The sequence below is a fragment of the Myotis myotis genome, unplaced genomic scaffold, assembly GCF_014108235.1.
Source record: "Myotis myotis isolate mMyoMyo1 unplaced genomic scaffold, mMyoMyo1.p scaffold_m19_p_19, whole genome shotgun sequence".
Taxonomy (NCBI): domain Eukaryota; kingdom Metazoa; phylum Chordata; class Mammalia; order Chiroptera; family Vespertilionidae; genus Myotis; species Myotis myotis.
The window spans coordinates 27,931,478-27,947,081 of NW_023416323.1; the positions used below are offsets into that span (position 1 = coordinate 27,931,478).

Genomic DNA, 15,604 nt, shown 5'->3' on the forward strand with positions numbered 1-15,604 from the left:
ATAGCTTTCGATACCCTGGACACACCCCATGTCTGCCAGGAACTGTCTATTTAGTGAATTTTGCCAGCTTTTCCTATTCAGCAGCCAAAGGCGGCTACCTTAGTCAAGCCACTTGGCAAGAAGGAAGATTCACTCCTCTTCCTGCCATTCATCGCAACCACTCAGGGACAAAGCAGACACGACTTTCTCCCCTTGGAGGATGAATGGCTGTGCATTGGCCATTCCTTGATAATATGGTTAAAAAAAATGGAGCTCTGATTTGAGGGGCATTCCTCATCATGCTGTTTTCAGACTCCCTCCTCCACTTGGCCAGGAACATAGAGACATACGGTCAGAAAGCCTCACCAATACTTCCCCATGGCCAGTTTTCTCATGAAATTACAGTAAAATACCCTCCAGGGGCAGGATTTTAACCACAAGTTCATTATAATCATTTAGTTTTAACAAATGCAAATTACGTTTTAACACCAAACTTTCCAGAGGAAGGAGAGTGGTATCTGCTTTGATTCATCAGGGCAGAGACCAAGATCCAGTCCTCAAGCTGGAGTCTGAGTTCCCAGTGAGGTCCAGCCACAAATTCCCCTCCAGCCCTGGCTGCTCATCTTTTCCTACTGAGCTAAAGGATCAAGGTGGAAACACTTCATATAAAACCAGCCTCGTAACTTGAAAAACCAATTCAGTACTGACAGCCATGCAATGACTCCATCTTCTCATGCAAAGAGAACCTTTAAGCCATCCTTATACCTCCAAGCACAGAGGAAAACCCTTGTATGATTACCTTTCCCACAACTTTCAACTTTACTTCTGAATCCATTCACTTTTTCTTGTTCCCAGCAAATTAACATCCTATAATCAGCCCATTTCCCACAATATGCACACTTTTCAGAAATGTCTAGAAAACATCTCCATCACCTGCTGTGGGAAGATGAGGTAGGTGCACAGGGATTTCTGTGCAAGGTGCCAAGTGCAGCCCCTCTAGGGACCATGTTTCTCCTACATAATTATGTTGTCAGAGATTCTTCCAGAACAGTATTTATTAACTTGGTTCCATGGATGAGTTTTAGGGCATCCCTATGCTTCCTGACATTGTACAGACAATTGTGTATAAGCATAATACTTGATGGAGGTTTTAATAGTGGTTGTCAAACTTTAGTATGCATAGAGTAACCAAGTAAGGCTACTGAATTGTTTTCACCAGTCTCCGGAAAGATTGAGAATCACTGCTTGAGAAGGTGCCAGCTAGTGGATAATACCCAGAAATATCTTAGGGATTGGTACCCAAGCAAACACAACAGTAACATCCTGCCCTTGAAGACTGTTGGTAAATTAAGAAGATTCATAATGACCACCAGACTTGCTACCTGAAGTGTACCTTATTATTGCTATTATAAAAATATGACAAAAAAATGGATGTTTGAAAAATAATGTACATTCTATTCCTTAACTGCATATAAAAGAAACTTACTGTCATACAGATTACTATCGACCCGCAAACCTTAGACCAGATTTATATTAAACAGAAAAAATAACCGCCTGAGCAAAAGGAAAATTTAAGTATTGAAAATGCTTCCCTCTCACCTGCCCAGCATGGCTCAGTGGTTAAGTGTCGACCTATGAACCCGGAGGTCATAGTTTGACTCTCAGTCAGGGCACATGCCCAGGTTGTGGGCTTGGTCCCCAGTGTGGGGCGTGGAGGAAGCAGCCGATCAGTGATTCTCATTGATGTTTCTATCCCTCTCTCCCTCTCCCTTCCTTTTTGAAATCAATAAAAATATTTTTTTAAAAAATGCTTTCCTCCCCATATATCTCTGTTCCTTTGGGCTCTCACGGTTCCGGGCCATCGGTGGCAAATGTAATGAGGCCTGAGAAAATCCCCCTTGGGGAGTTATTTGCAAGGCTGGTAAGAATGCCAAGGAAACCTGTTACATCTACAGAAACCCACCATCCACAGAGAGGTTTTCACTTACAGAGAAACTTTCGACAACGTTCACTGTTCTATTTGATAATACCCATGGCGAGTGAATTTCTACTTGAAAGAACTCTGAAATGAAATACATGCTAGGTCACCTTTGAGTTTCCCATTGGCTGCTAACGTCCTCTGATGCATCACCAATGAGCGTTACATCACTTTCAACATTATTCGTTAATCTTGCATAACCAAATGGAATGGGAAAGGCCTAGAGGTTACATGTCTGGGACTTGCACTTTACATGATGGAATTCTGAACAGACTACCTCTCTGGGATTCTTCATACGAAAAGGCAAACTAATTTCCCATTACTCCACGGCTGAAATAGTTAGAGGTGGGACTGATTCTCCTCCGTGGTTTTTCCTCTAGTGATCAGGAAAGGGCTTTCTCAGCAGTCCCAACACAGATAGAAAGTAAGACATTCATGTCACCTGTTGTACTTTGAAAAGTCTTCACATCAGAATTAGATTTAAATCTTTATACTAACCTTTTTGGGCTGTGTTTATAGAGGCAACTTAAAGCCATGTTTTCAAAATCTGCAGGCGTAGCAACATCATGTTCAAAATGCCAAGCCCTCATGCATGAATCAACATGTGCTATTCAGCTGACCGTTTTCCTGCTTTGAGAATAAAAGTGTCCACTTGAGAAATGCCCATGTTTCAGGGGCTACCCTCCTAGAGTCGGAAAATGCGAGTTCACCTCGCAACTCTGCCACTTACAAGGGACATCAAGTCAGTTAACTCCTCTGAGCCTCCGTTTCCTCAGCTGTTAAAGCAAATGTGTCAGACTCTTTTGTGAAGATGCAATGAGCATCCATATATATAAAAGCCTAAGCGACCATTCGCTTTGACGCGCAGTGACCACCAGGGGGGCAGATGCTCCGACAGGTAGCTATGATGCTCACTGACCATCGTCAGGAAAGCCCTTTCCTGACCACCAGAGGGCAGACGCTCAACCGCAGGAGCGGCTGTGACTTGGCAGCTGCGGTTCTCAGGTGATGCACCTGGAACCAGAAAGCGCAGGGAGCCCGATTCCAGGGTGTGTCACCTGAGAACCACCCTCTCGAAATCCAGGACCCCTTGGGGATGTTGGAGAGCTGGTTTTGGCCCAATCCCCGCAGGCTAGGCCAAGGGACCCCACACCGGGCCTCTAGTAATGAATATAAGAGCAACATAGACCATGACCTGCTCAATAAAGGTTTGGAGAATCTGAATAACAATTTCTTCACATAAATGACTAACTGCTCTAGGCCTCTGCATCCCTCAGGGAGAGGATGATGAAAAGGAAAGGTTGAGAAACACATGTGTATTCAGCTCTTTGGGCCACGGTCATGCCAAATCTAAGGCAGACAGTGTAGCACAGAAATAGACCATTAAAAAAAATTATTTTTTCTTCACTAGAGGATATTTTTCCCATTGATTTCTAGAGAGAGTGGAAGGGGTAGAGAGAGAAAAAGAAACATCGACATGAGAGAGACACACATCAATTGGTTGCCTCTCACACCCGCCCCTACCAGGGCTGGGGAACCTGCAACTGAGGTACATGCTCTTGACCAGGAATCGAACTTGTAACTCTTCGGTCCACTGGCTGTTGCTCTAACCACTTAACAAAACTGGCCAGGGCTAGGATCATTTTTGACATTTCCAACTCTACACTGACTTTCTCATCCATCAACACAGTATCTTGTCCATGCTATTACATCACCTTTGACCCCTGGGAAAAGGAGAGCCACAGGATCCTGCTCCTGGCTGTCTTACCGTCATAATGAGCTTCTCCACGCAGTCGGGAGCCACGCTGTGGAGGTGGGTGAGGTGCAGCTGGAGGTGGATCTTATTGTTGAGCATGTCCTGGCACAGGGGGCAGCGAAGCATGGGCTGCACTGAGTGCTGCGTCATGGCATGCACCCGGAGCCGGTTGACGTCTGCGTTGCTGTACTTGCAGTAGGGACACTGGTATATCTGTGGGGAACACACCCATTCCTCTGGCTGAGTCTTCAGTTCCCACCGGCAACCAAGTCAGCCCCAAGCCCTCCCACCCAAGAGTTCCTTTCCACCTGTGTCTGAAACACTACCCCCACCAGCAGAGCCCCTTCCCGCCTCACCTGCTCCGCTTTGGTCTCCTCCGATGTTTTTGGTCGCTTCGAAGAGAGAGGAGACTCCGAGCTACCTGGGAAGGAGATGCGCTTGGAGGTTACAGGAGAGTCTGTCAGCTCCTTTTCTGCTTGGCTGGACGATGCTGGAAGAAAAAGCAGAAGATGCAATACAGCAGCCAGACCAGGCCAGCTCCTGGAGGCTTTGTGTTGGGTGAAAATCAACATTCATTTATAGCACAGGATTTTCTTGAAACACCAAAATCCAAGCAGGATGAGCATCCAGACTGACTTATCAAGCACGCTGGAAAAGAAGCAAGCGTTTCTTCCCCCGCCCCATGAATTTTCTGTTACTTCTTTAACAGCTGAACACTAAGGAAAAATGGTAAAGGAACGGATGACAAGCTGAGTTGGATAAAGCTCAGTTCATTCAGTCTATTCTGACCTCCTCCAATCAAGACACAATCTGCCGCCCTGACGTTTGGCTCAGTGGATAGAGCGTCGGCCTGCGGACGCAAGGGTCCCAAGGTTTGATTCTGGTCAAGGGCATGTGCCTTGGTTGCGGGCACATCCCCAGTGGGGGGCGTGCAGGAGGCAGCTAATGGATGTTTCCTTCTCATCGATGTTTCTAACTCTCTATCCCTCTCCCTTCCTCTCTGTAAAAAATCAATAAAATATATATATTTTTAAAAGGACACAATCTGCTGGCTTGTGGGCACAGGGTGGGTGCAAGAATCTCACCAACTGCTTCACCAGAACCACTCATCAACCTGAGTACCAGACACTGTTTCACAAAGGTAATAAACTCATGCCCCAAACTTTACTGTCCCAGCTCCTGGAATCACGAAGGACACGATCAGTGTGACCTGAGGAACATTCACATGGACGTCTGCACACAAGTGCAGGGCAGGCAAAAGTAGGCTTACAGGTGTCTGTATGGGAAGTAATACATAATCTCTCTATACAAAAGCCTAAGTGACCAGCAGACCGGCTGGTAGCTATGACATGCACTGACCACCAGGGGGCAGGCTCTCAACGCAGGAGCAGAAACCACAGGCATGGAAACATGGAACAAACTAATGAATCTCAGAGGGAAGGGAGGAGGGAAGGAAGAGATGAACCAAAGATCTTATATGCATACTAGAGGCCCGGTGCATGGATTTGTGCACCAGTGGGGTCCCTCGGCCTGGCCTGTGCCCTCTCGCACTCCCGGCCGGACCCCTCGGGGGATGTCGGAGTGCCAGTTTTGGCTCGATCCCCGCAGGTCATGCTGAGGGACCCTACCGCCTCTAGTTAATGAATAATAATGCAAGAATAAGCTCTGTGTTATGCATACTCACAACTGTAAACCTACTTTTGCCCTGCCCTGTATGTGGGGTGCTGGGGGATGGGAAATCTAGTCTGAATTTAGCAACTTGCTTCCGGGGAAGAAGTAACTGAAGAGTGGAATGAGGCAAGGGGTGAATCTAACTTCCAATCTAGCCAGTGCTCCAGACACAAAAGTAATTCAGAGTGAGTGGTAAGGTGGGACGTTACCTATCAGTTTGTCCAGACCATGTCCTGCGAACCCCACTCCACCCAAAGACCACAACACTAATTAACAAGGAGAGTCCCGTGAGGCTTCCGCAGCAAACAGCGGGAATGAAGTGTTGACGGAACGAGTTCTCTGAGGTGTGGAAAGGGGTCGGGAAGACTCAGTGAGAAGACAGGTGGCTCAGAGTTTAACCAGGAGAAAGCAGGGCTCCCTGAGTGTGGTCACAAGATGCGGCTGGATCTGTCGTTATGAAACCTGGCCTGGAGCTGGGGTTGGCTCTCTCACTAGTTTTGGATGTGGAACTCCATTTTTTATAATTTTGCTAAAAGCAACAAGGAAAAAATATCCTGAAGATGGTAGTGAGAAAATGCATCCCCACTGCCCTCCATTGGAAAATAATTTGACTCAGCACTGAAGTCACTGGTTTGGAAAGCCTAATTGATGGCCTCTGTCTCCCCCAGCCTAGGGACCCGGCACGTGGAAACACTGCTCAGCTTTGAGATTCTTTTTGGACATGGATACCAAGATGCTGTCATTACAGACATGTGCTTTAATAAACAATTTTATAAATCAATTTTATTCATTAAAATCATAAGGCCACAAGATAATTTTGAAAAAAAAAAATTGCTAAATGCAGGAAATATTCCAGGAAGTTGATACTCTTCCCTGAATGCACATCTTGTGACCTTTAACCCCAGTATCTTGGTAACCTGGTCTACGTAAGTTTGTAGGACATCTATTATTTAAAAAGTACAAGGACAAGCATATTACACACAGACCTTTCCTCCTCCCCACACACACATTCATAACAGTACTTTAATCTGTCTCGAATCGACTTCAAACCCATTTTGCTCTTAATGGGAGTTATTCATTTTCACTTGAAAGGTAATACATGACGACTGGATATTTAATGTGATGGACTGGCTGCCGATTAACTAGGTGCTGTAACATTCTAGACAGGGTCCCCCATGGCCCACTTCCCATCTCCTGCCCCCCGCAGACCTGATTCTGCGGAGCCTTGTCTCAGGGTTTAGACCTCACAGTGTATGGGGCCCCTGCCTCAACACTCCCACAATCGGAATCTTTAACATTTCGGGGACTGAAGTTCCCTACCCCCAGAAGGTTCCTTATTCTCCATCGTTTTCTCATTCTCGCTTACTGGTTATCCCTCTATGTATTAGCTCTTCAAGTGCACCCTAAAGATGGGGCAGGTGGAGGCATTCGGTACGTGGCACTTTAGATGCTTGTTAGTCATCTGCTCATCTTCCCTGTTTCTATCCCTGACCTGTAGGCATTGGGTCAGGGCCAGAGCACGTAGTGAGGAAAGAGCCACTACCTACTGCTTTTCTAATAGAAGCAAATTGAGATACAGATACTCTTCCAAATACCCACCCGCCTTTTTGTTAGTCTGCCTGACCTGAAACAACACTTGCTTTTACGGGACCATGACACTACCTTATAAATGCCCTCAACCTGCCTGCACCCTCCCTCCCTTTAGAACGACTGTCAGTTGTGCAGTTGCTTGGCAGAGTGAATGAATGGGCACCGAGGCTGACACCACCCAACTCATCTCCTCGCTCGGAGCTGAAAGGCAAACCCAGTGTAACCCAGTGCAGCTTTCCCTTCCTCATAGGACCAAAGAGTCCATCCTCCTCTTTCAGTGCTGAGCGCGAGATGAATTGTGAGGAGGTTGCAGAGGTGACAATTCTGGTTTCAAAATCCACTATTCTTTCCCCCGGCATGGAGAGGGGAACTTTCATTACTTTTTTTTTTTTTCCAAACTCTCACACTGCTCTGGAATTCTAAAGCTTCCTTTGTGAGCTCAAGCTAAGGAGTTCTTGTGAAGTGTTTTAAGAAATGAAACCGCTCACTCATTTCTCTTCCTCACCAGTAACAAAACAGCCCTGCCACAATACGAAATGCTGCATCTACTGGTATAAAAATTTCTGCCCCAGACAACCTGAATTCATCTTAGATCAGATCTGTCTAGAAGTGGACATTAGCCACCTGCAGCTCACTAGTTCCTTCTTTAAAGAGAAAGTCATGCCATTCTTACAACAGATTCTATTTACACCCACTTACAATCCCATTGTATTTCCCTGGGTGATGTGGGGACTGCTCCTAAGACCTAACTAGGCTGACAGCCCCCCTTGTAGCTTGACCTCAGACATTAAAATATCAGTCCCCATCCAGACGTGGCACTGCCCAGCCAGCATGGCTCAGTGGTTGAGCGTCGACCTATGAAACAGTAGGACATGGTTTGACTCATCAGGGCACATGCCCGAGATGCAAGCTCCACCCACAGTGTGGGACATACAGGATGGCAGCCGATCAATGATTCTCCCACATCATTGATGTTTCTACCTCTCTATCCCTCTCCCCTCCTCTCTGAAAACAATAAAAATATATTTTTAAAAAATGATGTGGCACCTAAGTCTTTATATAGTTCTGTAGACAGGCAAACTATTGTACAAGTTCTCCCTGAGCGTGCTGGGTGAGGGTTTGCTCGAGGCCACGGGCAATCTATGGTTTCCTCAAGCTGCTTCTCTCTGAGCAACTTCAAAAGGGCCAGTCTCTCAAAATCAATGTCTCCTTCAGTTCTGTCACCAGTGCACACTGTAGGCATAAGTAAATGAGGTGGTGTGGTTTTCTGCTCTGGAGACTTTTCTAAACTTTGACTTAAATTCTAGGAGAGATGTCACGGTCTCAAAAACATTATTTAAAAAAATCAATGACTGGTCACTTTAAGGCCACTATGACATCACATTAGCGAAATGGAAACAGATGCCCCTGAGGCAGCCATGGTTTAAACAGTACCTGGAAACTTGGGTTTCTACTGGCAACAAAAATGCAAACGACCTGAAGGATGATGACCTGTGCTGGTTTCCCAATAATGACAAAATAAACCAGGAACAATGCAGATTTTTTAATGTGATTAAGTAAATAATGCTATATCCACTCTAGTGGGTAACAGAAGATATTAAAAGTGACAGCTATGAAGCAATATGGAAGTGTCCCTGAGAATGTTCATTGGGAAAAAAATAAGGTAAAATTTGCATTATTCCATGATATAGCTACATTAAAAAATAAGAGAAGAAAATGTAGCATTTGGGTAATGGCATGATGGACTACTTTCCTATTTCCTAAGTTTGTCATGTAGTTCTATTCTAAAATATTATAATTACATATTTTACCATTTTTGTTCAACTGTCCATGCAAAAGTTGATACTTGGATCCATACTGTGAAAAACATCAGGTGGTATTTTTTCACTTTGCTGGTTGAAGCAATTTTTCCATTTTGGCAGCTATGTCATACGAAAGTATGTTGTTAAATCCCAATGAACCTTCCACAGACAACATGCTGGGTTCCTGGCACTTCAAAGGGGATAAAAATGTGGTGAGGACCCATGTGAGTGCATGCACCATAGATCACATACTCAATAAAGCCAGGCAAACGGGGTATTTGTGACAACGGAATGCTGGGTCAAACCCCGGCTGAAACCTGATAGGATGTGAGCTGTGGGTTCCACCAGGCAAACTTTACAAGGAGTGAAAAAACACTTGCTTAGCTTGTTAGGAGTCATGGCTGCCTTACCCAACTGGCTGGTGAGGCACAAAAGAGACTGGCATGTCCTTGTTACGGAGGGCAGAAAATTCAAAGTTGGCTTTTTAGGCCGAGAGCCACCAACCACTTTCCCTTAAACTGTGATGGGTCAGCCACTACACCTGACAAATACTGGGAGGCAGACCTGAGTCCTGGCTCTCCATTTTATTCTCTTAGACTCCTCTATATTCTAGGCCAAAGAATTTCATTTCAAAGGGAAACAGTAATCAATGCATGGCCTCCTGAGGGAAAGTCATGTATGCACAGAAACATCAAGTTCCAGATATCCTTTGTTTTTAACACATTTGTTTGGGAAGTATTTAACCTCTAAAATATTTATTTTCAAAAGCTACTCCTCCTCACATACTAATTAGAGGGAGTAGGGAAGGGAAGAGAGTCAATCCAAATTCATGCAGGTTTTGTTTGCAATTTTCAAGATAGGGCTTTATTGTGCTCTAAGCACCTAGCATAATTAAAACAAGCTTAGCAAAGCCTGACTTACTCTAAAGAATAGGTAAGAATAGTATAATTCAGAGGTCTTATAAAGTGCCAAGGGTGGTAGAAACACAGCCACTGTAACTTCACCTGATAAAACCACTCTTCCTAGAATGACTTCTCATCCAATTCAAATCTTCACTAACAAATTGACATCTGAGTCACTGAAATTTTGGCAACAGAAAACTTCAGAGTTAGACGCACAATACCACAGCCAGCTAGTGACTGCATGCCAACACTCGCCTCGTCTGTGTAACTCTGAAGCCAGGTAAGGCGTGGGGCTGCTGCCTCATGAAAAAGAAACCTGAAGAAAAACTGAAACAAAGTAGAAATGGGACCTTAAGGTACCCAGTTTTTAGCTTTTTCTAATCATTAGCCAAGACACTGACTTGCCCTCCAAGAAAACCACAAGTACTCGTAGAATTCATTTCTATTTCATGAGCAGATCTCATTACGAAACACACCACAGGCTGCTGGCATGGTGGGCGTTCTCCGCTGCAGGCCAGCCTCCCTTTGGCCAGAGACCTCCCTTGGGGAGACCCTGGGACGCAGGGAGCTATCCAAGCTGCTGGGAAATGCCTTCTGCATTTCCTGTCTTCATGGTGATGTGGTACTTGGAGCTGGTATTCACCAAAGTGCTGGCCCTCTGCCTTTTGGGGGCCCTGAGGTGAGCCCACTGAGGGCCCGGGATACTGCCTGACATTTCATCCTTGTAGAGAGGCCAAGGGCAGCCACCACCCCCACTTCTCAACCATCAGACTCTTAGCTAAAGTACCACTGACAGCCCCTCCATCTAAACTTCCATCTCCCAAACCAGCAACATAATGGAGGAGCCAATTAAATGATTATTAATTCATGCTACTTTCCGTAAGCCAGAGGTTCTCATCGCCTTGTGTTCCGTAAACCAGCTTGCCACCTGCCCCAGAAATTTACAGCAATCTTTGATCTATCACCATTGACCAAAGAGGAAAAAACTCCTACAGCTCCATCCTCAGTGTTTGTGTTGGGACAACTACCCCAGCACATGAGACACGGAAGCCTCGCTAGATCTGAAAATGGTCCTTTAGCTCATAACAGGAAATGAAAGGTGCTGAGTGCGCCTTCCACAGCCGCCCCCCTCAGCTCCTCGGAGCCTCGGACTAACCTACATAGCAGAAATGCCTGCTTTTCCTAAGGCCGTCTGTGCTGTTGGACTTCGTGGTCTTCATACTGTCCTTGAAAGTGGAGCTGCTCTTGGCATTCGCGCACAAGGCCCTCCCCAGAGGAGAGGCCAGGATTTCCTCTTTGCATCTCCCGCGGAGCTACTGCACTTGATAAGCGGCCAGCGTGCTGGCTAAATTCTCTTCCTCCCCGAACACAGAGAACAAGCTGCTGCCAACTTGGCCTTAAACATGCAGGGTCTCATTCTGCCTCCAACCAAGCACTTAGCGATGTTTCCGAGAGGACTCGGGGAACTTGTGGGAAACAGAGAGGCACGCACTGCCCGCCCAGTAGGGTGACCTTCACGCCCTGACCAACACGAGGCTGGGCTTCTCCCTTCCCAGCGAGGCATCGAGTCCGTCTTCCCTCGGGCCAGTGGTGGAAGATTAAAGATGGCTGTCCCCCACGAACCTGCCCACTCTAAAACACACAGACACTTTCAAAGAAATCCAGAAGGAATAACCTCCACGGGCCCGTCTGCAGTGTGATCCAGAGCAATGACCAACTGCCTGGCTTAGGGAAGTCTTGGTTTTTCCATGTGTCCACGGGAATCTGTGAAAAGAGGGCACATCCCACTGGGCTTCCCAGGTCTTGGTACCTGCAGGCCACACCAGCCTGTGCTTCCGCCCTGGGGAAGATGCAGGGAGCCACACCAGGCCCTGTGCCCACAGTCAGCAGGCTGGGCGTGGGGGATCGTGCCAGGCTGGGGGCCCACTGTGGCCCCAGTCAGCGGCCCCAGGTGGAGTGGCGGGCCCAGGCTGACTGGTGGCTCCAGCTGCCTGCTCTGCATCTTTGGGGAGAAAATAGTGCTAAGCCTTACATCAGAGGCATCAATCTGTTGCACTAATTCCTTGTTGAAATATGCATAAAGCTGCTTAACTACACTGATTTGAACTCCCAAAAGGCCATCCCACAATTCAATTTCAAGATACCTTGCTCCCTCTGTGTCAGGTTTCTGAATGAACCACCAGGCAAAACAGAGCCACCAGCCACCACCTCATTGAGACCAACATCGGCTGATGGTCTATTTAATAAGGTCTACATTGGGCTGCCACCATGAGCCCGGCTTGTGCCAGGAGCTGGGGACCAAAGGGGCAAGATCTGATGTCTCACTCTGAGGTATCAGCCTGCTTGCCTTTGGCCTCTTGTCAGCTCCCCCCAAGCAGCCTGTCCTCCCCTGGCAGGGCCTCGTGGGCTGTGCACAGATGCCACTGGCGGCTGTGGTCGTGTCCTGTGAGCGTGGCGGACAGGGTCTGCAGGATCACACTGCCCTCGGGCTTAATTACAGGTTTGTGACGACCGTGGACTTTTCTCCAAGAGGCACGTGAACGGACAGAAGAAGAAGTCCAGAGGTACAAGATGTAGGTCAAAACAAGGGGCAGTGTGGGCCATTCTGGGGCCAGGCCAAAGTTAATTACAGAAGCTCACCCAGTCGCCATCGAATCAAACACTAATTAAGTTCACTGGGGTCTCTGAGCCCTAACACAGGGCAGATTTCCAGAGACTGGAATGTAATAATACTCTTCAGTTTTTTCTCCATTCTGTAAACCTATCTTCCTAACTTACTAAATATTAAGAGTGAAACTGAACTTGTGAACATAAACACATAAAATCTGGGTCCAGCGTGGTGATGAGACACAAAGAGCTCTGACCTTAAGTTTTCAGTGTCCCTAACAAACCAACTTCCCCATGATCCGCCAAGGACTTCTTGCTAGTCCAGGTTCGACAGGAGTGAGACTATTCGGGCACAGGTGTACCTGCAGGGACTCCTCAAGAATGGACGCGTTCATGTGCTGTTCTCCCATGGTCACGTTCTCTGCACACAGAGGCATCAGTCCCCTGGCTCAGTTACAACGCACAGGGGTTTGCAGTGCTGGCCACAACCTCATCAGACCCCGGCTGTGTGACCTCGAGCATTTCACTTGACTACACTAAGCTCTCACTTTCCTCCTCTGTCAATGGGATGTCAGTGTCTACTCACAGGGTTTCTGTGAGACTAGCTGGAGAGATCAGGCACACGAAGCCTACCACAGAGTCTAGCACGTGGGGAGAGCTCACACGCTGGTTGCTATGGTTTCACTCTTAGAAGTATTTATGGGAAGTAATATGGGTCCACATGTGGCCATATAACGATAGAACGAGGGGAGAGGCCTGGTTTTAAAAGAAAGCAGACACCTAGGTTTGCCTTTTCTGTATATCAACATGGAATAATCCTACTATCCCATGGGTTTGAAGTCTAGAAAGCAAAAAGTAGAATAACTTGGACTTGAAAGTGTTTACCCACCGAATGTTAATGAAACATTCAAACAGTACGAAGCACTTTCTAGGTGCTGGAGAGAACAAAAATGAACAAATGCAGGGCTGGGTAGAGGTGAACAGGCAGAGCAGTGAAAATACACTGTAAGATGCTATAATGACATCATACATGTGTCCCAACCCACATGTGTACCCCCCAAGAGTGAGCTCTGAGGTAAACTATGGACTTAGGGGGATTACGATGTGTCACTGTAGGGTCACCATTTATAAAAATGCACCATCTGGTGGGTGAAGGTGATAATGGGGGAGGCTGTGCATGTGTGGGGGAAGAAAGGGTAACGGGATATCTCCACCTCCCTTAATTTCGTTGTAAACCTAAAACTGCTCTAAAAAAATTAAAGTCTTATTTTTTTTTAAAAAAGATTAATGCCACATAGCCCCTATCTTAAGAGCTACAATTCTGTCTGACAACTAGAGAAACAGGACTTCCATGTGTTCTCCAATCTTCCTACAATAAGAGAAAACGACTATGTTATGTGTTCTTTCGCTTTATAACTGGGGAATATATGGCTGACCCAGAAGGTAAATGGGGATTTGATCACAAATCCGACACCCAGGAGTTCCCATATCTGAGCCTTGGTTCTCCAGCCTCAAGAGAAAGGTCCTGTTGGACCAGGAAGAATGTGCAGGTCTCACACAGGTGCGCTGATATTCCGTGAGAAAGGCACCATGGTATTTTTTAAAAAATCATGACCATGATTCTAATAATAGAGGCGCCTCCCCCATCAGCACCAAAGCTCAAACTGAAACAAAGTGAGAGAGATTAACATGGCCCCTTTGCAAGAACAATATGCAAATCTGTAAGGTATTTTCTATAGTGATGAAAAATTATTTGCTCCCTAATCTACAGTTTCACAGCCTTTTATTTATACCATGATGCTAATTCTCGACACTGCAGCATAGCTATGTAATTACATACGATGCCCCTTCTAGAAAGTGCGTTCCTTACTTTGGTACACCCTGTATCTGCCTTAGATATCTGCACAATAACATCTGTGCAGTAGATGGAGTCCCTTATCTCTCGTGACTTAGCACATAAATCCTCCGAGCCAGGACCTCTGAATTACTGGAATTCAGGCGAGTCCAGATATGCACCACACCCTAGGTCTATTTTTGCTTCCCAACATAAAAATAGTTCAAATGGTTTGTTTTCAATTGTGAGAGAATTCTGCCTACAGTGACTTTAAGCATCCAAGTTATACTGAAAGTGGCCTGGAAAATAAAAAAGAGGGCGGGGAGGGGACAAGTGGACTCTGGAAAAGCTGACATAGCCGCACAATTCCAGTCTGTGTGCAAAAATGTAAAACCAAAAACAGTTTCCGTTGGCAAGAGCATGAACCGCCAAGGGGCCATGCAGGCAGGCCCCCAGCATTCCCTCGCACGCACGCTCCTGCGGAGGCACGTTTACTTCCGGGTGAGGCGGAGAAACGGGACCAAGTGTCCCAAGGATGCAGTGAGGCCAGAAGGACTTCTGTGGAGGCTGATGGTGGTAAACGGCCTGGTTTCCAGCAAACACTGGGCTGGGATATGGAAGCCACTCAAAGGCCCCGACATGCGTCTCCAAGGATGTCTCCAGTGACATTCTCATCACACTCAGCTCTGAAAACAGCCTGATGGGTCCCAGTAATGCAGGCCAGGTGACAGAATGTGGAGCTCTGAGGTCCACCAAGAAGGGCGGCGTGGAACTATCTGGCCTCCATGGAAAGAGCCTCAGGGGCCGGTCTGGACTCTCCCCAGCCTCCTGAGCCACAAGCTCTCAACCAGCCAGGTAGGGAAATCCTTCCAAGCTACCAGCACCCTGACTTTACACATTAATATTCTCTAAGATTCCACACTACTGTTCACCGTCTCTCCTCTAATTATACTTTTAAGGAGCTCCAGAACGGCAAGAAACCATTTAGCCCAGGGGTGGGCAAACTTTTTGACTCGAGGGCCACAATGGGTTCTTAAACTGGACCGGAGGGCTGGAACAAAAGCATGGATGGAGTGTTTGTGTGAACTAATATAAATTCAAAGTAAACATCATTACATAAAAGGGTACGGTCTTTTTTTTTTTTTTTTTAGTTTTATTCATTTCCGCCACCCGCGGGCCGTAGTTTGCCCACGGCTGATTTAGCCCAACCTACATTTTCCAGATTTGGAAACTGAGGCCAGAGATCTAAGGTCATGCAGCAAATCTTCGTGGTAGAGCCCGAGCCCTGGGCTTTTGACTTGTAGTCCAGCGGTTTTGCTAACACATAACACTTCCTCTCAGTACATACCTTCTTTTGTCCGTATGGATTCAATTTCTTAAGTATATTTTTTAGTCCCTTTCCATTCTGTCACAGATTACCTTTCAGGCACTGTTCCCCATACAATGGCATCCCTTTTACACAAAGCTGCGAACACAGGGAGAACA

The 15,604-nt window shown here is 46.6% G+C and overlaps 1 protein-coding gene across 2 annotated transcripts in view; it reads right to left on the bottom strand.

Annotated features, from left to right (window-relative positions):
- Positions 1-15,604, bottom strand: part of ZFHX3 (zinc finger homeobox 3) — a 157,718-nt gene that overhangs the window by 23,478 nt on the left and 118,636 nt on the right. For both annotated transcript variants that reach the window (XM_036346029.1, XM_036346031.1), the window contains exons 5-6: positions 4,070-4,203; positions 3,726-3,926 (exon numbers count right to left, since the gene is read on the bottom strand). In XM_036346029.1, coding sequence (XP_036201922.1) covers positions 3,726-3,926; positions 4,070-4,203 — 335 coding nt within the window. The remainder of the gene's footprint in view (positions 1-3,725; positions 3,927-4,069; positions 4,204-15,604) is intronic.